Source organism: Poecile atricapillus, chromosome Z, assembly GCF_030490865.1.
Source record: "Poecile atricapillus isolate bPoeAtr1 chromosome Z, bPoeAtr1.hap1, whole genome shotgun sequence".
In the NCBI taxonomy this organism is placed as follows: domain Eukaryota; kingdom Metazoa; phylum Chordata; class Aves; order Passeriformes; family Paridae; genus Poecile; species Poecile atricapillus.
Window position 1 is genome coordinate 107,367,690 of NC_081289.1, and position 21,814 is coordinate 107,389,503.

General features: G+C 37.5%; 1 protein-coding gene across 1 annotated transcript in view; it reads right to left on the minus strand.

Moving 5' to 3' along the window:
- Nucleotides 1-21,814, minus strand: part of DAPK1 (death associated protein kinase 1) — an 85,858-nt gene that overhangs the window by 40,210 nt on the left and 23,834 nt on the right. Inside the window, exon 3 of the mRNA XM_058827355.1 lies at nt 5,460-5,681. Within this exon, the coding sequence (XP_058683338.1) occupies nt 5,460-5,681 (222 nt within the window). The remainder of the gene's footprint in view (nt 1-5,459; nt 5,682-21,814) is intronic.

Consider the following 21,814-nt stretch of genomic DNA (forward strand, 5'->3'; position numbering starts at 1 on the left):
ATGATAATTAATGATTATCTAAGTATTTCTAATGAATTTAAAGATCTACAATGAACCTTAAAATCTAGGCCCAAGCCACTTAAAGAAACATTTATCTTGCTTTGATTTCAAAACAACATAAACTAAGTTAAAGAAGCAATTTATTCCAGTTTTAAAACAGATGCAGTTTGATGAATTATCTGAATTTTTCTCTAGTCCAAACATTTCTTCTGTCAATTTGTAAAAGAAATGTTTTCCCTAGGGATTCTCTGGTCAAATTTTTCTTGTATGACAGCCAGTCATGCAGTTGTCAGCCCAAGACTCATATATTATTACTTTGTTTTATATAAGAATAAGGGGGTTTACATCCACTTAATTTCACTGCCTTTATGAATAGTTCAGTTACCAACCCACTCCTCAGAAGTACAAAGTGTACCAAACATTTAAAACAGCAGATCAGGGCTGCTAGCTCTGCTGTTGTTCTGCTGGCTGAACAACACTGCACTTCAATTTTTCTTTATCTAGCTACCAGAAAAATGAAGACATGTTCCAGCACCACTACACCATTTTCATTTGTCCAGCTTCTATTAGAGACACCAACTGTCATGAAATCCTTTCTTTAGTGTGCTTAAATTCTTCAGTTACACTGAGCAAGAAGCATTAGCCTCAATGGCCAGCCAGAACACACACACCAAAACCTGGACTATAATTAAAGCAGTGAAATCCCACTCAGGGGCAGGGTAGGAGGGGGCCTGAACATTCCTGTGGATCTTTCCTGCACTCCTGCACTTTCCTGCACTGGTGTTTAGGTTTTCATCACTGAAGTTCCTGAAGTGCCCAGAGTCCAGATACAGCAGGTGGTTACCTTGGCTCAGCAGAGTGCCTTAGTATTTTGATCTCATCTACAACATTCAAATTTAATATATGAGAAGCATTCAGGTTTAGCAAACAAGAGGGGCAATGATTATGCTCAGGGACTGCAGCACATGGAAACCAGTTCTCACTGTGTGGCAGAGTCATATAAGCTCTAGAGCCTGTCCTGTCAGCCCTGTCAAGCCTTTGTTCTAACCTGTCTACTTATTCTCTGTGCTTTTATCTCTGGGCCTGGAATTTAGGATTTTGAAATCCAAAGGTGGCACAAGATCTACAAATTAGTGTCACAGGGTTTGCTAACAGCCTCTTATATCCAAGAAGCACCAAATATTTAATCCTCCTCTTAAATTTCAGTGCAAAGCCACTGAATTATTTACTTATAGGTAAAATTAACAAAAATCTCAGAGGTATTTCTACCAAAAGACAACTACAAATTAAAGAAACCCTAAGAAGTCTTCAAGCTTCTGGAAGACAGGCTATAATTCTCTTCATGAGCATAACTGTAAAAGGTTAAATTAAAGTACCAATAAGATAGGAGAGGAATTTAAAGACTTCACAGTTATCTGCTCTTACTTACTCTTCAATGATCAACTAATGAAATTGTCACCATTTTTACACAAGGATGTATCATCCTCTCCTTGCACTGTTCTGTTTTGATTAATACTATGAAGCTACCAACAAAATCGAAACTCAGACCGTGTGATGCACAAGACTAAGTTTAAAAGAAAGTTTATGCTTTCAAATGAAGCATAAATCCTAGTATTTAATGCACAAATGCTTCTAACACTTTCAAAGCTTTCTATTTTTTAAAAAAATTATGAAACAGATAATCATCACTCAGAACCATGCTACAAGAGCTAACCATCTTAAATTAAGAAATGAAGTTATGTTTTTTGCAGAGAAAAGTATGAATACCTAACTCCATCCACAGCTTCCAAGTAAAAGGACTCACGTATTGCTATCAAACCATTTAAAAAAAAAAAGACCACCTGCACTGCTTTCATGAATTCTATTGAACAATACTATGCAATATAGAATTAAAGTATTTTTGTGTTGCAGCAAGAAACCATAACCAAGGCTCCACAAAGAACCACAAACTCAGTATATTTTACATCAGCAGCCTAAATAAATACTAATAATGAAGTGGAAGAAAAAATAAAATGGAAGAGAGAAATTATGCATACAAGGCCAGAAAAACAGGAACAAAGTAGATACAAAACATGCTTGAGGAAAGAAAATAATTATCACTGTGCATAGACATCTGTGTTTTCTAGTCTGTGAAGTCTGAAAAAATGATGGCTTCAGCAGAGCTCACTAGAAATAGCTTAGTACTGCTAACATATAACAGATTCTAACTGCTGCAGCTGTATAGAAAAACCTACCATGAAATTCTAATTCAATTATTTGTGTGATAAAAGAAAAAAAAAAAAAAAAGAAAACTACTAAGGTTTTAAGCTAGATGAGGAAAAGACAGTGGCTTCCAGTTTGTATGTAACATGCATAACATTCCTTTCAAGTTGATGAAAGAGTCCACAGAGTGGGAATTTAAATGGTTATTTCCATGTCAAGAAATGAGACACTTGTCTCAAAGACCTAGAGTTATGAAAATATGTCAGAATGCTCTAAATATACCAAAAGACTGCAATAAAGTAAGGTTCTTCAAGAATATCTCATACTTGTGCATGGCTGCTGAATCTTTTAAGGAAGGATTTGGTTTTAAAAGTTTCATTAATTAAATGCTTCATAAAACTTGGGTTTTTTGGTAAATTTGTTTCCTGATATAAGGTGGTTGAAAGAAAAACTTCCAAACACATATGTGGATAAAGTAGCTCTGTTTTGTGATAAGTAGCTCTGGTGTTGTGAGGACCTGCTTGGCCACTGCAGTAATTACCCAATTGCCCACATATTCCTGCATATAAATCATGACCTTGAATAGAACCAGAGAATGGTTTGTGTTGGAAGAGACCTTAAAAATCATCAAGTTCCAACTCTCCTGCCATGGGCAGGGTCATCTCCCACCAGACCAAGTTGCTCAGAGCCTCATCCAATCTGGCCTTGAGTACTTCCAGGAACGGAGATCCAGAATTTCTCTGGGCAACCTGTTCCAGTGCCTCAACACCCTCACAATTCCTAATAACCAATCTAAGTCTACCATCTTTCAGTTTGATGCCATTCCCTCTTGTCCAGCCAATTACTCACCTCTGAGAAACTGCCAAGTAGTAAGGCAGAAAAATGTTTAGAAGGCTGCATGCAACATAGCAAACCTCTTGCTGAGGTAGAAATTAAAAATCAATAGTGAACAAGCCAGAGACCCCATTGCCCTGGGACTGTGCATGTATGGCAACAAAAGGGCAGCTGCATTTGCTCAGTTATACAAAATTGTGCCTCTGTGTGTATTCATTATTCCTCATTATTGTAGTCAGAACAGAACACAAGTGCCAGGAAATATACTATGTTCTAATCAGAATGGAAAATGGACACTTAGAGTAGATTCTAAGGATAGTGGAACAGGGTATTTAATAAGATTTCAGCTGTATTTCTGTTTGTATGAAATTGTTCTCTAAGAACAGACTGTCAAGAGGGTGGACCCCTAAGCAAAATGTGAGTATTAGAACGTTAGAGAAAAAGAATTACATTTTGAATGTCTAAGCATGTGATTACAATGACAATCCTGTCTTTTCAATAGCTTTATGTAACATCACGGTGACTTTGAGAACTACAAAACTTTGTAGCAGTTAGCATATTCAAGTTTACAAAGGGACTGCTAATGTCATCTTTTCCTCTTTGACTGTCTAAATAAATGAACGCATTACCTTTGTGATATCCAAAATAGCACTTCTTCAACTTGAAAGACTCACAAAGCAGTTAGGAAAAGTGAAAAAAAAAAAAACAAAACTCAAATTGAAAAGATATAGGCATTGTTCACCTCCGAAAAACAGTAATCTAAATTGCAATGCAAATAATTTGCTGAGCTTCAAGCCATTAAGCTCATGAAATATGCAGATTGTCATTCTTCTACTCAGTGGACAATAGTGGGTACACACTGACACACACACACAGCAGCCTTGCAGCCAAAAGAGCTCCTACTCCATGTGTGAAGTGGGGTGGGTGGAGTAGTCCCATTCCTCCTACCACTGCCATGATTACCAAGTCTCACTCACAGCTTTCAAGTACAGACACTGGCCTGATTTCATCTGGACAGATTTCAGAGCAGAAGGAGCTGCAGAAGCAGCAATACTCTGACAGTAAGATTATAGAGCAAGAGAACACGAGAGTTAGTATCAAGTGGGGAAAGGAAGAAGCACCACCTAGTTTTGCTGCATATTCACATCACACTTCAAAGAATTATGAAGAAAACCAAGAAATAATAAGAATATAAGGAACTTCTACTTTATACAGGATGATATTTTAGTTTGGGAAAAAATACTTGTTTTAATTATCCAAATTTGGCAAACTAACGCAAGTGTATACAACTGGAACTAAAAAAACCAAGCCAGACTACAACTATTACAATAAACCATCACATGCTGAACTAGAAGTGTATAAATATGTCTGCATAAACAACAAAGTAGTATCATGCATATATAGGCCATAAGAAAAAATGGAACTCCAAAAGTTAGTTCCCAGTTTTCTTTTTAAATGTCTACTGTAAATCTACATGTTACTGAAACCATACAACACTGAAGTATCTTTATAAAGTGGAAATATCACTTATCTACCACAAAAAATTTATCAAAGGTAGTAAACAGGAAGACAGAACCTACTTAAGAAAAACCACATTAACAGCCAAGAAAAAGACGCGTGCTGCCAAAGATTCTGGTATCAATTTCTGCCTGCATGAAATTCTTACTCTAAAGCATGGTTAACTGGTACTGTGAACAAGAATGGCAATAAAAAAGTGCCAGGCATGCCATCTAATGTAAGGAGATGCACATTCCAGCAGCAGGCATTGACAGACTCTTAACAGGTGACTAATGCTCAACTCCCACAATTGCAGTCTTAGAGGAACTGGAAGACAGACTTGAAAAAATACAGAAGTAGTCTCTGCTGACATATTTACCTCAGACTATTAGCAATTACATTGGATGAAAAATTGGGAACTAAACCAGCATGAAACAGTGTGAAATTTCAGTTCTCATTTCAACAAGAGAGAACTGGGAAAATTCTGTTCTATGTTGGTTAGAAATGAGAAAAAGCATTGACTGAGGCCACTTTACAGCAATGCAAAATGCAATAAAATTTACTAAACTAATCTCCATTTAGAATATCTATTTTCTTGTGCTCTGATCTTCACATCAGTTTATTTAGTTAAAGGCCATTCTGGATCCATAACACCCACAGTGATTAAAGCAAAAACAGAAAAAAGAAATCCTAAATATGCTGATTTTTTTTTAAAACTTTGTAGTGCATTCAGCATGAAAAATATGTGTAGAAATCAGGAAGTTACAACACTGACTTAGAATGAAGATTATTATATAGAGAATCTATTCCCTTTCTGGGTGAAAAAGAACTTCAATTAAATCATTGCAATTCTCAAAGTGTCTGTTTTTAAAAACCAAAGAAACAAATATTCTCCTACTTGTCCATGGGTCTCTCGAGTTACTTACAGCTCCAGAATGAGAATGACATCTGTTTTGTTCTCATAGACATCATGAAGCGTAATCACATTAGGATGCCGAATCTCTTTCAGTATGCCAACTTCTCGCTCGATGTCTTCCCGGCTTACTCCACGACGGCTGGATTTTGTTCTCCTCTTCTTGATGAATTTTGCTGCAAACTGCTGACCGGTACTTTTCTCGCGGCATTTTTTCACTACGGCAAATTGCCCACTAAAAAAAAAGAGATGACAAGTGTTCAGCTCAAGAAAATTTAGAGTTAAGAGTAGCCTGTTTACTGTGGTGGAGGAAATCAGCTTTTAACTTTGCTTGACCTAAGTATATTACTGCTTTTTTTGCCATCTAGAATAACACTTGAAAAAAATCTGGAAGAGGCAGGCAAGGTAATTTAAGATACGGTCTCTGCATCACACAAATGTACACATTTCCGCATATCAGTAGGTAAAACGTAACACTTTGCCAGTGAAGACCACTGGATTTTTGACAAATATGTGCACTGGGTATTACTGAGCAAAAGTAATAGTTTCTGGATTTCTCTTCCCACATGCCTGTTGAATATTTTTTCTTTGTTCTGCAGTTGGGACAATTTGTAGTTTCTTACAACCTACATGATTTGTCAATATAAACTTTATTCTATCCTCAAGTTTGTTTTTTATGAAGTTTTTAAAACAAAACTGGGTTTCATGATGCTGCTTTGGATTTTTTTAAGCACTAAATACAACAGTATCAAGAATTATAGTTACTGTATCATCTTATTAAGTATGAGTTTGAAGATAAGAAAAGGCACTGAGAAACAAAACCTGTGTTTGTATCACAAACCAGAAGGAACTCCAGGAAGCTGCTGACTCCAGCATGCCATCATTGATTTACAAGTCTGCTGTTGCTAGATGTACACGCTGATCTAGATCAGAAATCTCCAGGAGTCTAATGTTGACTTAAAGAAATAACAGGATTTCTAAAACTGTTTTTTCTTTTAAGTTTCCTCAATCTATTGTTGAGGATTCTCAGGAAATTCTGTTCCTGCTTTTTTCACCGTATGAAGCAATCACAGAATTACAGAATTATACTAATGAGAACATTTTTTGAAGCCTACCCTGTTAACTGAAGAAGAGCTGTTCTCTAAAGCAGACTTAGAACAACAATTAAATCAGAGCTAGCCGTAATAGGTGTGACTACTTGAACAGCCGTATAGCATTCAGAGCTATTTTTTAATTTCCTGCCACCATTACTATGTTGATCCCACACAGTACCTTGAACTGGGACGTGCAGTTGGGCCAGGCTAAATCACTGTCACTCACAGAAGGGCAGGGCAAAGACAGGACCTCTCATGTGAACTCTTAGAAAGACACTCTAGAGTAGCCACCACCGCCTGGGAAATTTTTGAATGGAGCCATGGGTAGTGAGAGAAGTAAACTTTGAGTCTTAAGTCAACAGTCTAAAGTTGAGGTTTAGATTTATTTCAGTATTATGATCACCATTCAAGTTTAGTTCTTCATTGTTTGATGAAATCAATCCATGAACTTGTGAGAAGATGTTATGTTGCATGAAAAATAATTTTATAAATAAATTTTGCCTTAAATTCCACCTGCCCCCCCCCTCCCCCCCAATTCCACACAAAGTTTTCAAGGATCAGATTTGCCATACGGGGACCCCCACATTGTTATTACAAACTGCAGTGGACAGAGCACTGCTTCGGACCACACCATATCCTCCTCTCCATCACACACCTGCTTCACTGGCCCGGACTTGGCCTGCTACTGTTATCAGAGATGCTCTTTGACATGTAAGACATTCACATGGAATTCCTGTGTCATCCTAAACATCTAGCAGAGAGCTAGACAAGTTGTCCTAAGGTCATCAGCCTTCTCTGCCTGTTTTGGTCCAGTTTCGCAAAAACTGAGTTTGATCTCCAAGGTCTGAACAATTTTGCACTGCCAGAGTAGAGGTATTAGCATTGCTGAATTGAAAACAAAGCCTCTACGGCTCTTGCTTCCAGGGAGAGAAGCAAGTGATTGTCTCACACTCTCCCCCACAGCATACACATCTCCACAGAGATACAAAGCTTTATTTAAAAAGCAGTCAGTTTTGCAGAAAATTCACAGTTTCAAAGAAGCAACAAAGTGAAGTAGCACACAGATGCAGACATCATCACAACTCCAAACAGTTACTCAAGCTCATGATCACAAGGAAGTCAAAAGCTGCTGTTTGTCTTCTGACCACCTGGCTGGCTTTCAGGCTAGAAGTATAAAAGGCCTGATAAGGAAGAAAAATATTTTTGCTTATGATTCATCCATAGGCTTGAATGCTGCATGGCTAACCATTTTCTTATCGATGCTCAGCCTCTAAGTTTAGCAAAAGCTACTGCTTCACTATGGAGAATCAACAAAACAAACAAAAAAAGGAACAACCTTCCCCCTACCCACCCTCACCCCACCCCCTCCATAACTCCTACCTAATCCCTACAATGCAAATTAAACAGACCCCAAAACAACAATCCCCAAACTGTAATATTGAAACCAAAATTACATCTAACATCAGCTGTGGAGTAAAAAAGGAAAAATATAAATCTGAACTACACCAACAAACAATATATTCTCATATCCAAGAAGATTTAATTATAAAAGTTGTTGGGAATTAAGAGTTGTCTGTGTTTTACTGACCTCATGATTTTTACATAGTGTTATTCATATTTTAATTACATCATTCCCCAAAGCCACTTCATGCTTCTGATGCCTTTAAGGCTAAGACTGTTTAATCTTATTTTGGCAGTGGGTCAACTATGACATTACAGCATGAGGTTGACCTCCTGCAACACAGAGGGCTACATAAGACAAGTAGATCTCCTCTCTTCTGAGATAAGTCATTTATTTTTTCAGTCTTTCACTATTTTCTCTGTCCACAACAACCTGTTGGAATGATGCCCTGATCTATCACTATTCAATATAAAAGTGTTATCAGAAGTCCAGTACATTGTTTAAAACACATGACTTTAGAGACTGGGTCTCATCCACGATTTTTAATAGGTGAAGTTCCAAAATCTTTGACACTGCTCAAGACTGTAAGAAAGTTATCAAATAACAAGGATCTTGAGTAAGTGCCAGTTATACACCAAATAACCCCCTTACTGTTGTTGTTGTTCTGGTGGTATTTATTCAGCACACAACTGCACAATTAGCTGTTATTAAACGCTGTACACGCAGATCAAACTTAAGCTGCAATCAAAGGGGCTGTTTCATGCCTGTGATCCCTAAGCCACACCATTTTACAACACTCTCTAAACTCCTATTTTAAATCAAAAGGTATTGACTGGGCTTCCCCTTGTAGAACTGCAGTAACAAGCTGACATAAATCAGCTTTGCTAACACTTATAGAATATCCAGTAATATCTTCCCACAGATCCTACATTTTCAGATTCAGTATTCACTGATACAGCATCTTCAAAGCCAGAAATGTCCTTTTGTTTTTTAAGCTTCCTTGCTTTTGTAGGTTTGATTTAAAGTGCATGGAGTAAAAAAATGACTACCAGTTTAGAAGAAAATGACACTAACCACCCTGCACCCTCTCCCCAAAGTAAATCACAAATTCACACTTAATAAAGTATCTGACATCATTCTTTTTCCACATAGCTGAATCATGTTAAACAGCAAGACAGGATGACAGCTTGATGTAAGAACAAATACTTCTGCTAATAATAGTAATTTGTTTGGTGATCTTGTAATCCTTATCTCAACCAGCCCTTAATTACTGCCCTAAACCTACTCATTGTGGGACACTTGGCATACATCCACATCCAGTGATTTTTCAGACTCACTTCAGAATAGCAACTTACCCATTACCTAATCATGACATTTCTGAATCCTTGTTACATCATGAGACACACTGCCCTTTACAATTAACAGATGTGTAAGCGAAAGTTATGCAGATAGGGTATGGAAACACCAATAAAGCCTGTATATGCCAACCCTTATTGCTCCTTGCTTAGTGGGATCACAAAACAACTACTCGTTAGCATGAATTAAGGATAGTTTTAAATACAGACATTTGGTTTAGAATCTAAAGGAAAACACAAAAAAATACTTTAATTTTTTCCATAATGATGGTGACAGGGATTAGGCACACAACCTGTATTCCTTCCCACTCCCAGCCATCTGCACCAGCTCATCCTAGCTAGTTCATTCTGTGAGGAGTAAAACTCTTGCCCCAATAACCCAGCGAAAGCTGGAGACAGAGTTGGTCAAGTAACCCCCAGGGAACCATTTTCTAGTAGTTATTGCCACAACAGGTCAATAATGGGGCAATTTTCCATGCCAGCTTCTGAAGACTTCATTCCAAAATTTAATGGGAGCAGGAAATAGGAGTAAAGAAAAGGCATTAAGTTGCCATTAGAAAAATAAGATGCTTTGGTACGTTTCTGACATGTTGACATTTTTCTCCTATTTAAAAATTTGATATTTAGTACACAACTCTGGAAACACAATGTATTTCATTCAACTCGTTTTACTATTTGTTTGACTACTTCCCTTCATAAAATTACACTAATCCAACAGAAAGAGATTTACATAATACTATTAGATTAGGCTGTGAAAGAAACTGCATGTCAACAGTGGGGCCACTCGTTTCCTCCGACAGAACACCTATCAGCATACTGTACAAGTTCTGTGTTTCCTCAGGGATCTGCTGCAGGGAAAGCCAATGGACCAGGGGATGTGCAGCCCCAGGAGCATCCCAGCATCAGTCAGCTCCATCAGCAAGCACTGCTCTCCATTACCGCTGTCTGTCACTAAAGGCATCTGACCTGCCTCTGCTAACAAGGAACACTTGTCCACAAATCTGACCACTTGGTAACATGAAGGAACAGCATCTATATACCTGGTAGGAGAAGGAGCTGGAAGCACCTGAAGCCTATTACTCACCATAAATTTGTTTCAGGCTGCACACAAAAAAGAGGAAAGGGAGTGGTGACCATAGTGTAACAGAAGTAATAATTTTGAGAGTCACATGAAAAAAGCAGTACTAAAGAAAAGAAAAAAGAGAAGTTAAACATGATACAGTATTTAAGCTAAAGAGAAAATACTCCTGAAATGATACATAAGTGACTAAGCAGAAGAATAAACCAGCTGGAAACTGATGGTGGACCACAGAGATCGCTGTTAAGAACTGGCTGTTTCAAGTACTTACTTGTATAGAAAAGCAAACATAAGGGTTTAAATAGATCTGACTGTGGAACAATAAAATGTTGAGTGGTGCAAGTACACAGGCAGGAGAGGAACACGTGTTAGGCAATTATGCAGCACATAACAGGTGCAGAGTTAAAATGAAGTTGCAATTTACACCCATCAATATAATGCACGCTGATACACTTTCCTTAGAAATATTTTTGTAAAAGCAGCAAAGACAAAAAGAACAACAAGGAAGAGAAGCAAAGGGGAAAATCAGACAAATGTATAAAAACCCAAGTGTACTAACACCTGGTATTTCCGAGTTCTGGTAATTCCCAATTTCCAAATTCATTGTTAGATGATTTATACACTTATAAACTCCACATCTCTTAAATTACTTTTCTTTATTTCTGATTTAGAATAAATTTTGGTGTCTAATTACCAAGTCCCATAAGTACCAAGATTCTCCCATAGTGACTCCGTGTATGTATGTGACGCTAAGTTTGATTATTCATCACTATGAATACATCAAATATTTAATTTAATTTTACCAAAATATGCAAAATATAAAAACAGTTTTTCCTTTATGTAATATTTTAAACTAAAAAAACCCTAACTTTCAAAATGAACTCTATTATTAGTGCATAATTTTAGACCTTTTTGTCTCTATAGATCAACTGAAACTTCTGTTGTACCACCTATTCAAATACAGTTTTAACAGAGTAACTGTTATCTTAAAAACGAAATTAATAGAAGAATTTTGATAGTATCTACAACATGACAACATGAAGCAGTCAGAATTTGAAGTTTCAAGCAGTTACAGAAGCAGGTAGACTTAAGTCAAATATTTAAGCTCATTTATAGACTAAACTATCTACCACAACTTTGTGTAACTGAAGTCAGGTTGCATGATAGACCAGAAAATAAAGAATTATAGTGCTGTGACTTAACCCCAGATGGCAATCAAGTACCTCTTCCCAACCCCTCCATGGTACAATGGGGAGAGGAATCAGGAAAAGAATTAAAAACTTAAGGGTTAAGATAAGAACAGTTCATTAGGGGCAGTGATGAAAAAAACAAAAAAAATACAACCAATGAAAATAGCAGTGGAAAGGAAAGGGTGAGAGAGAGAGAGGGCTAAAACCCAAGAGAGAGAAGCAATGCACAATACAATTTCTCAGCACACACTGATGCCCAAATCCATGCCCAGTCAGTGACTACCCCTCTCTTAAGATAAACTCCCCCTGGACTATCTATTGGGTATGATTTTCATGGTATGGTATAACATGGCCCAAAACTGGCTAGTTTGGATCAGCTGTCCTAGCTGAGCAGTGCTCCCAGCTTCTTGTGCACCTGCTGGCTGGCAGAGCTCAGGGAGCTGAAAAGTCCTTGCCTTAAGGCAGGCACTACTGAGGAGCAACAAAAACCTCAGTGTGTTACCAACATTCTCATGCTAAATCCAAACCACAGCACTGTACCAGCTACTAAGAAGAAAACTAACTATAGTATGGCTGAAACCAGACACAAAGAAGGAGAGAATTTGTCCAATCTATTATCTTCTCCAGCATTTTAAAACTTGTGTGTCAAATTTTTGTCGTTTGATTATTTTAAAAACAAATCATCATGCCTTTTGGCTATGTATTTCTATTCTGCAAGAATCCTCTTGTGCTGTCAAACCTCAGCACATAACACTGATGAAATTGGAGGTTTCTGTTGCTCTGATTTCTGTAATTTCATTAGGTTGCTAACAGACTTCTCTAGATGTTTGCTAAGCTTAGAGAAAAGTGATTTTCTTAACTGTTTTCTCAGATACCCAGAAGAGTCTAAGTCCACTAGTCCTAAGGGAGGATATAAGAGCATGATAAAAAAAATTATGACAGATCTAAATAAAGTATCTCAGAAAAACAGACATTGTTTACTGGTTTTTATTATTATAAAATGCTTCGTAATATTCCAAGTAGTGCATGAAAAATTTTAGAGGAAGAGTTATATTGGCGATGGGGAGGAAGAGAAAAAGAGATGAAGAGGCAAGAGACAGATATGCATGTGTATGCAGTACTGAGCGCTACAAAGTGTTTTAATTCCTTACTGTGAGGGTGGTTTATCATAGAATTAAACTGCTTTCTGTGCCATACATTTAAAAAGGCAAGTGCCTGCCATTGCCAGGGCTCCCTATGGAGCCCGTTTATCCATTTATGGATTTGGTCAAGATCACATCTCACTGAACACAGCTCCTCAGCAGAGTAATTACTTAAGCATGAGCTGATTAATCAGATGGCTGTGGCTGGCTCAGAGAGAAGGGGATGAAGAAAGGCAGCTACATACTGTGCCTCTATGACAAAAGTAAGGCCAAGCATGCCTGTAAAACTTTCCACATCCCTTCCCCAGCACCCTCACCTAAAGGATCGGCATCTGCTTGGGATATTCTTATTCTACTGAGAGAACCACGATTAAGTTTTTCCAACATACTTAATGTCAAGCAAGTTAAAACAGACAGAGTGCAAACGCATGCACACACCTGTGCATACACTTGCTGAGCTGAAAAGCTCTTATTAACTAGTACAGTCCATCAGGCAGAGATGAGGCTCCTGTACCAGCAATTTCACAGTAAACATCAACTGCAGATGACTGAAGAATTCTTTGCATTTACAAATAAGAAGCTTAGAAAAAACTCAATCTTGCAATTAGGCTGAATTTTATAAAGTAGAATAAAGCACAAGTTTCAGCCACTCTCTGTGGACACATAAATATGCATGGTATCTCTATATACATTAATTTGAGGATTTTAAAAACAGGATAAAAAGTATGAATGGATGATATTTTGGGATTATATTTAATTTACTGTTTATTTTATACACACATTATTGTGAAGTGAATAGATATTTGATGTATTTTATCCTAAGAGGTAACTGAGTTTCTGTCCTTGAAAAGTGTTTTAATTAGAAACATAGCACTTTGAAAAAGAAATTAAAAGTCAAAATGCCTGCCTATTTTCATCCTGCTGCTGTAGTTTTTCTGAAGGCCACTACATAGCCCTTGCCAAGTAAGGCTGCTATGTAACCAGAGGAGAATGTAGTCCTCCCTTTTATCCAAGGAGAGTGCCTTCACAATTTTTCCCTTTAAAAAGTGGCTTAGTTTCAATTCACAGCTCGAAACTGAACAGGATTTCAGTGAAAACAGGATTTCAGTGAAATCCTGTGTTCTGACTGGGTTATACCAATTCTCCCCATGAAGCTACAAAGCAGATCTGCTCAGTGTGATTCCCAAGCATTGGCATGTGACCTTGAAAGGGGGAGAAGAATGGAAGGAATTATGAAACGTAGAATCAGGGATGCTTTATTATGTGATTCAATGTGAAAACAGTTATGAAAACATTTGAACAAAAAGTGATGTAAGTTTTGTTTGTGTTCAGAGGAGAGGGTTAAAAGGGGAAGAATGCAAGGAAGATGGTGGAATTGCTCAAGCTGGGAATGCCAAGGCTGGGAGAATAAACAGTGTGGGAAACCATATGTTATACCTACTGCTGTTTATCCTCTATCTGTTTGGAGAAGTAGAATTTCTGTGTAGAGATAACATAGGTGTTTACAGAGACTTGTAGGCCCTATCCCAGACATGCCTGAGCTCCCTGTGGGGAGGAAGATCAAAGCAGAGACCATAAAAAGCACAGGGAGATCACAGCATGGTGCTAAACTGTGCTCAGGCCCTGGATAAATGGGCACAGCAGCAGCCCTGCTACCCACTAGGGATGGACTGAGCCTGATGGCACCTGAGCCCTCACTCTGTGTCTCTCCTGCCCAGCCTTGTTTCAGGATCCTCTAGTTAGCAAGGTAATTGATACATTTATTCTTTACATTTCATCTGTGGTTTTTTTTTGGTTGCTCTCAGTCACCTGCATGCATTGATTCACAGTTCAAAACAGAAGCTATTTGTATTTTCCTTATATAGTCCAACTCCTTGATATTTAATTAGATGTGGCTGAGCTGTGGCTCGCTTCACCATTTTAAAGGAATGTTTAGGTGAGTCATGATGCATCACACATTAATAGAACCATAGAACAGTTTGGGTTGGAAGGGACCTTAAACATCAAGTTCCAACTCCCCTGCAAAAGGCAGGGACACCTCCCACAAAACCTCCCACTAAACCAAGCTCCATACAGCTTGGCATTGAACACTTCCAGGGATAGGGCATCCACAACTTCTCTGGGCAACCAATTCCTCCAGTGCCTCACCACCCTCACAGTAAGGAATGTTTCCTAATATCTACTCTAAGAATTCCTTCTTCCTGTTTAAAGCCATTCCTCTTGTTTTATCACTCCATGCCCTTGTGAAAAATCCCTCTCCAGCCTTCCTCTAAGCCCCGTTCAAGTACTGAGAGGCTGCTGTAAGGTCCCTGCAGAACCTTCTCTTTTCCAGGCTGAACAGCCCCAGCTCTCTCAGTCTGTCAGAGTACAGCCTGGCGTTACAGTATAGGAACAAGTAAATGATGTTCAACCACAATATAAGAAAGACATTCAGCTATTAGAGGGTATTATGTAGTCACAGCACCAGCCCGACAGAGTTCCAGAGGCATTTCGACAACACTCAGGCACATGGCACGTTTCTTGGAGACATCCTGTGCAGGGCCAGGAGCTGGACTCGATGATCCTGACAGCTCATTTCCAACTCAGCATATTATATGGATCTATGAACATTATTAATATTTAAGACCCTTTTGACTGCCAAAATAAAGACAAAGATATTAAATTACAACAAAACATTAAACAGAAGCATGCATCACAAATTAAATATAAACAAATCATAAGAACAACACCTCTGAAGAATTTATTTGCATTGAACTCAAATTTATCTCTAAGAAGAATATGGGAGTTTAAGCAAATAATGGAAAGCTGTTTTCCAATATGTACAGTATTTCAACAAATATTTATTACCTAAACTACCGCACAAAGCATGTAATTGAGAGACAGTCAAGGCTTATGAAGGCATTTCATAATTGTTTAAAAATATTAGACAATGAACTTTATTTAGGACTTTAAATAAGAGTTAACATCCATAAACTCAAATTGGCAGGTAACAACTCAATAATGTAATAGAAATTTCATTAAGTCCTTTGGAAACCAAATGCTCAGAAGAAAATGCTGTGGAAGAAATATGCATCTTTAAGCCTCTCATCAGTCCTCAAGCTTAACCTTTGATGCTGCCTAAATTTTGTATTTCTATATACCTCATAAGTTAATCTTAAATTTAGGTTAACATTTTTATTGACTTGTCATCTTCTTTAAGGGCAGGAGTAACTTCCAATGACTCAATTTCCCTCAATTTAGATAACTGTGAAATTAATTTGATTTCTGTTTTCCCAATTTGTCTTCAAATTTCTTATGTCATTAAAAATAACCTTTATAATTTTCTTTTTCATGTTCAATAAAAGAGAGATCTTTAAGACTCATGTGCAAAGTAAATCAAAAAACCCACACATTAAATCATTACCTTATGATCAAGACATGACACAACTTCATACAAAATGCTGTCTAAAAATGTAAAACTTAATGCCAATGAATACATGGGAAGACTTAAGAAATCACACAGAATTCTTCAAACTATTTCTCTGGGTAGATTTCTCTTTTCAACACTGATACAATGGAATCATTCCGGGTAGCGCTTGAAGATTCACAGAAACAGCTCCCATCTGTTAAACCTAAGAAAGACCTTTGAATAAAATGTTTTGTTACTTTTAACACACAGCTGCAACCATTTAATGAGTTTATTTCACTTTCCTGATTAGAGAGAATGGTAGGGACAACAAACCTGACAAGTGCAAGGTTTAAAATAGTTAAAAGAGTTAAAAGGAGCACAGGACCTCCTAGTATTCACTCTCCTGTCCCTGTTTATAAGATTTAGGATACACTAGCCTTGCCGTCTCTCACCACTCTTGCAATGGATACAACACTGTGCAATGTGCTCCATTTCTTCTGCTGTATGGTTTGTGGTCTTTCTTGGTCAAAATTCTGCAACACAAATGAAACACCACTTGTTTGCCTTTCACTTTTCCTTAAAACTAACTTTGGAACAAGCTGAAGGGTTTCGTAGGCTATTCATCTCTGGTGTTTACCAGCTTCAGTCATCTTCATCCCATTCACTGTGCTCTTTTAATACAACAGGAAGCTTTCCTTCCAATGGTTTTCACCAATGTCAGTCTGCTGACAGCTGAGTTTTCCTCGCTCAGCTGTCTTAATTCCAGATTTTTAAGACATCCACCTTCATCTGCAGATGCAGCACTTCCAGCAAGTCCACTTTCTCTTGTATCTCACTAAATCCTGGTCTTCAAGCCACTGTCGTCCAAAACTTGGAAAAAATTACACATTTCTCCTCACTCCTTTCACCTCTGCTCTCATTGTTACTGCTCTTTTCTGTCCTTACACATTCACTGTGCTGACTCCAGCACGGTGGCCAGGTATTCAGATCTCTTCCTGAAGCTCAGTGAAAGAAATGAATCAGTACTCCTCACGAAGTCCCTCCTAATGAGAGATGAATGAGAGGGATTTGGAGAAATGCCCTTCCCCAAATCACCCTCTTGCCACCTATATTATGTTCTCTGCTTGACACTTGCTTTCCTTCCAACTTACCCAGCTCACCATCGCAATAAAATGTCAAAGCAGACCAAAAACATAACTAAGAACAACCAAACCCAAACTATCTTGACAATTACGCTTCTGTTCAGGATTAAACAGATTGCTGAATCCTAAACATGATTTTCACAGTCACCCAGTACTTTTTATACTCAGTAGGGCTTATTCAGTATGTAGACAGAAACAGTTCTTCGAAACCTATTATGTTCTCAGCTATGGATGTATGAAATAGATGGAGTCATTGCATGTTCAAGTTAACACACACAGTTTGAAATGAATACTTTAATCTACCAAAAAAGGGAATAAACAGTTTTCTAAGTTATTAGTTCAAAGCTTCACATACCTCATTAATAATACAATTCTGTTGCTTTCAAGGTTATTTACTCCCTTTTATTTAGATGGCTTAATGACTTGTTAGAAGTCTTTTAATGAATAAATAAAAAATAAAAGCATATATGCACAAAGACTAAGTTTAACTTAACAGTTAAACAGATGTTAAACAGTTAAGCAGATGGCACACCACAGTTACCCATCAATCTGCAACATGGGTAAAAGGATTAATCTACAAATCTTGCTGTATAACCGGCATCAATATAGAAACTGTCTCCTCCTCCCCTACATCCTCCCCTTCTCACATGTATTAAAAAAAAAAAAAATACTGAAGTACTGTTCCCTCAAGCAACAGTACTTCAGTGGGAAATTCTTGGACATTTACCTACCCACTATGCTTTTGGGTCCAGCTCAGTTCATTTTAAGTACTGCCACATATAAAGTACAAACCATCTGAAGTTCCTGCACTTGTCAAGATAATTCACTCACAGAAATTCTGTTATGTATGAAGTTTCACATTTTTTTTCTAATTTCAGTCCACTATTCTTACAAAGAAATCCCTCAGGTAAGCTTTAGGTATTTTGCCTTCCTCTCCTTATCAGCAGTCTCATCATAACTGAACTAAACAGCACAATTATCCAAAACCACACTAAAATAATTTTTCTTTTGCTTACTGCATGCATATAGATCTGACTCTGAAGACAGAGAAGACTGCAGCACCTCTGTGCTATCCAATCTGAGAATACAGAACATATTCAATCACTGGAGGGGGGAGAAAAGACAGTGACAAGCATTTTATTTTTCTTTTTATAGAGCTGATTTCTAGCCAAATCCCTATAACCATCTCCAACCTCTTTCCTTACAGGAAAAATAAAGCGTATGACCTAGCAATTCAATCTACACAGCTGTATGTTAAAACATGCTGAACTGAAGATTGCTGCTTGTTATTACTTTGATATTGGTTTTGTTTAACGTGGAAATACATTCTATTAGAACTTTGTGCTACAGCAACAATAACAGCATACTTGTGAAAGTAATGGATGAAAATCATCAGTGCCAAAACCAGCTCACTTCATTAAAAACTCAGTGTTCTCTTCCTTTGGTAGGACTTGGAAGTGCTGTTGTACAGCACTAGAGAGACAGCAAATTTGGAGCATGACTGCTGAATAATTACATGGGCCCAGGTTAAGCACGTATTTTATTTGCATAAGTGCTCCTTGTGGAATAAGAATGAGGTTTTCAGTTAGACTTCTAGATGGAATTTGAGAAGACAGGAAAACATCAAGTTTTTTGAGGTCTGATTATCTAACTTTTTCAGAACTTAAATGAGAAATAAGAACAGATCACTGGAAATTAAAAAGCTTTTATCAAATTAATAAGAGAAACAGATGCATCATCACCTTATTCATCTACTGGATTTCTTTCACTGCATGAAATAAAATAGCAACACTACCACTGTCCTTTAGGATTCCATCCATTTGTGTTCCAGATTCTTAGCAGCATACACTTTATCTCCAAAAAAAAAAAATTCCACGCATGTTTTTTAACGTTTTCTGCCTATAAGAATTTACTTTGTCTCGTCATAAAAAAGCTAGCAGTATGCATTTAGTTAAGAACAGAGTATTGAATGTTTCATTTTTCAGTGTTAGTAATGCAGCGAATAAAATTAACTTTTCTTTATATTTACAGGCAGTTATCTTCTTTTAAAGTGGAGAATGGATTAAGTGATTTCCAGAGATGGTTTATATGAAGTATAAAGCTAGAGCATGAAAACATCCCACTTCTGCAACTGGATGCTGTGCACAGCTCTCTCCTGTGTGTAAGCTTTGACCTAATACCACCTCCATTTCTGACTTCAGCTGTCAGTGTTCTGAGGCAGCCTGAAGTCCACATGCCTCCTTCAATGATCTTTATGAAACCTAGGAAAACTATTACATTGAAAGAAAGGTTGGACACTGTTGTAACCAATGCAGACACTTTTATTAATGCAAGGAGCGTGCTCAACAAATATTAGCAGAGATGAAAAAAATATTTACAACTGACAAAAAGAGGAAAAGAGAGTTGCAAGTCTATATCAGCATTACTAAAAATTAGTGGTTTTCTAAAATTCAGGTTCTTTATCAAAATAGAGATATTTTTTCTAAGTTTGGTTTTGACTAAGGAGATTTGTCATCCAAACAGTTGAGTATTTAGAATCATATTTAGAATCGCTAACATTACTGGTAAGTTTCACTTTCTACTGTAATTCAGTCTCCAAGAGATTCTAATGCATCAATTACAGCTCTCAGTGCTTCAGCTCTTCCTACTCAGATGAAAAGTTAGGCACCAGAATAAAAACACGTTCACATGGACTTCAGCTTAACAGCCACTGCAGGCTATAGTTGAAAGCTTTTCATCCCATTACAAGGGCTGAGAGAAAAGGACTGCATGAACTATAAGAAAACACTTCAGAAATTATGGTCTTAATCAAGATGCACTTCTGTAGAGTTTTGCAGTGTAGAATTGTAACTGACCTACATAACCTGGCTTGCCACCCTCCACCCTTGTGCTTCATAAGTTATGGCTAAGAAATACTGCAGCAGAGATAAAGCAAGTGCACTAACTTGGAGAGAATCGGAGAGATAAAGTGTGTTTAAATACAGCTCCAAAATAAAGCAATGATTTTTTAATTAATAAATTACTTTGTAAATGGAGCTTCAATGAGTGTATTTTTCCAGAAAGCTGGTCTTTTCATTACAGCTTTCAAATAAAAAGGCAGTACTCTTGTAGAGAGCAGCATCCAAATCCATTTTGCCTAAGAGTTAGGTATAAGCAAGGAGTTGTGAGCTCCTATTGCTATCACCAGCAGTGACTACCTAGATTCAGTTCCTCACCTTCCTTCTACTCAGGAGCCCCCTGCATGCAAAATGAATTTGTTGTAGTTATTACAGTTTTGCAAAGGCAATGAGAGGCAAACAATCTTGAAATATTTCACTTCCCAAACCACAGCCTACTTTGATCTTTGATTTTCTAGACACAGACTTTTCAAGTTAAGATTTCAAATTTTAAAATTTTCAAATTTGTGCTGAGCAGCACAAATTCCTGAAATTTTCTTGTATCTGTTGCCTCCCTGAAAAGGAAACAGAAAAGACACAAGCTCCACTACTGCAAGCAAATGTGTGCAATTTTTGCTGATTTTTTAGTAACAAATCCAGTTCACAAAGGCATTTTATTTTGGCCTCAAGAATACAAATTCCATTTATGCATTTCCTTCCTTTTTCTGTCATTAAGCAATGACAGATTTATCTGTTTATGTTTTATCTACTCAAAACATTACCTGGAGCAAGGTTTCCCTTAGCAGGGAGTGCTATTGTTTCTTTCAAAGAAGCCCAACTCTCTAATAAAAACACATGTCAGAGGACCATGTGCCTTGTGACTGCTTTCGGCACAGACCCCCTGTGCCAGGGCTGTAAGCAGCCTGCCTTTCCTACTGCCAGCCACCAGCTTTCCAGTCCAATACAAATTGTCTCAGGGAGGCCAGCACAATGTGCTCTTCCCTGGTGACAAGCTTCATTTTGTTCATTTTCATGTTAAAATGTCAAAGAAAATTGTTCTGGTTGGGGGTTTCTCTTAGCTCTTTACACAGGGAAATGTCAATGAGGAGCTGCCAGAAAGAGACCAGCGTGGTAGTATATTTGCCACAAACAGTCTTGCAAAACAGCATGATGAAGAACAACAAATTTTAATAGTCCTTTTTTATTCTAGGGAAAGTGATCTTTTAAGAACGATTTATTATGCTGGGTAAGTGTGGGAAAAAGAAAACTGGAAAATTCCACAGATACTGAAGGGTTCAATCTGCAGCCTACGAAAGAGCTTGGATTGATGTAGTGATGAAGGGACACAGGCATTGGGTAGAGAAATTATAAACTTATGTCTCTATAGTTATAACAATATGCCTAGAGCAGGTAAGAAGTTATATTGGGTAAAACAGTTTGAGGTTTAAGCTGTAATAGTGTGAGTTACAGAGTAAGCTAGAGATCTAGAAACTGTAATAGTGTGTGTATGAGTACGTGACCTTTCAGTTTAGTGGCTAAGACACAGATGCAGCACAGCAAAATTAAGCAAAGGTGATAGGTTAATAAGTGAAAACAAGCTCAAAAAGCAAGTTAAGTGTCAACTGCCTATTGGGCTAAAATGTTATATATTGCTGTGCAAAGAAGAAACTCGTGACTACCTTGAGCTGTGTCTGACTTGTT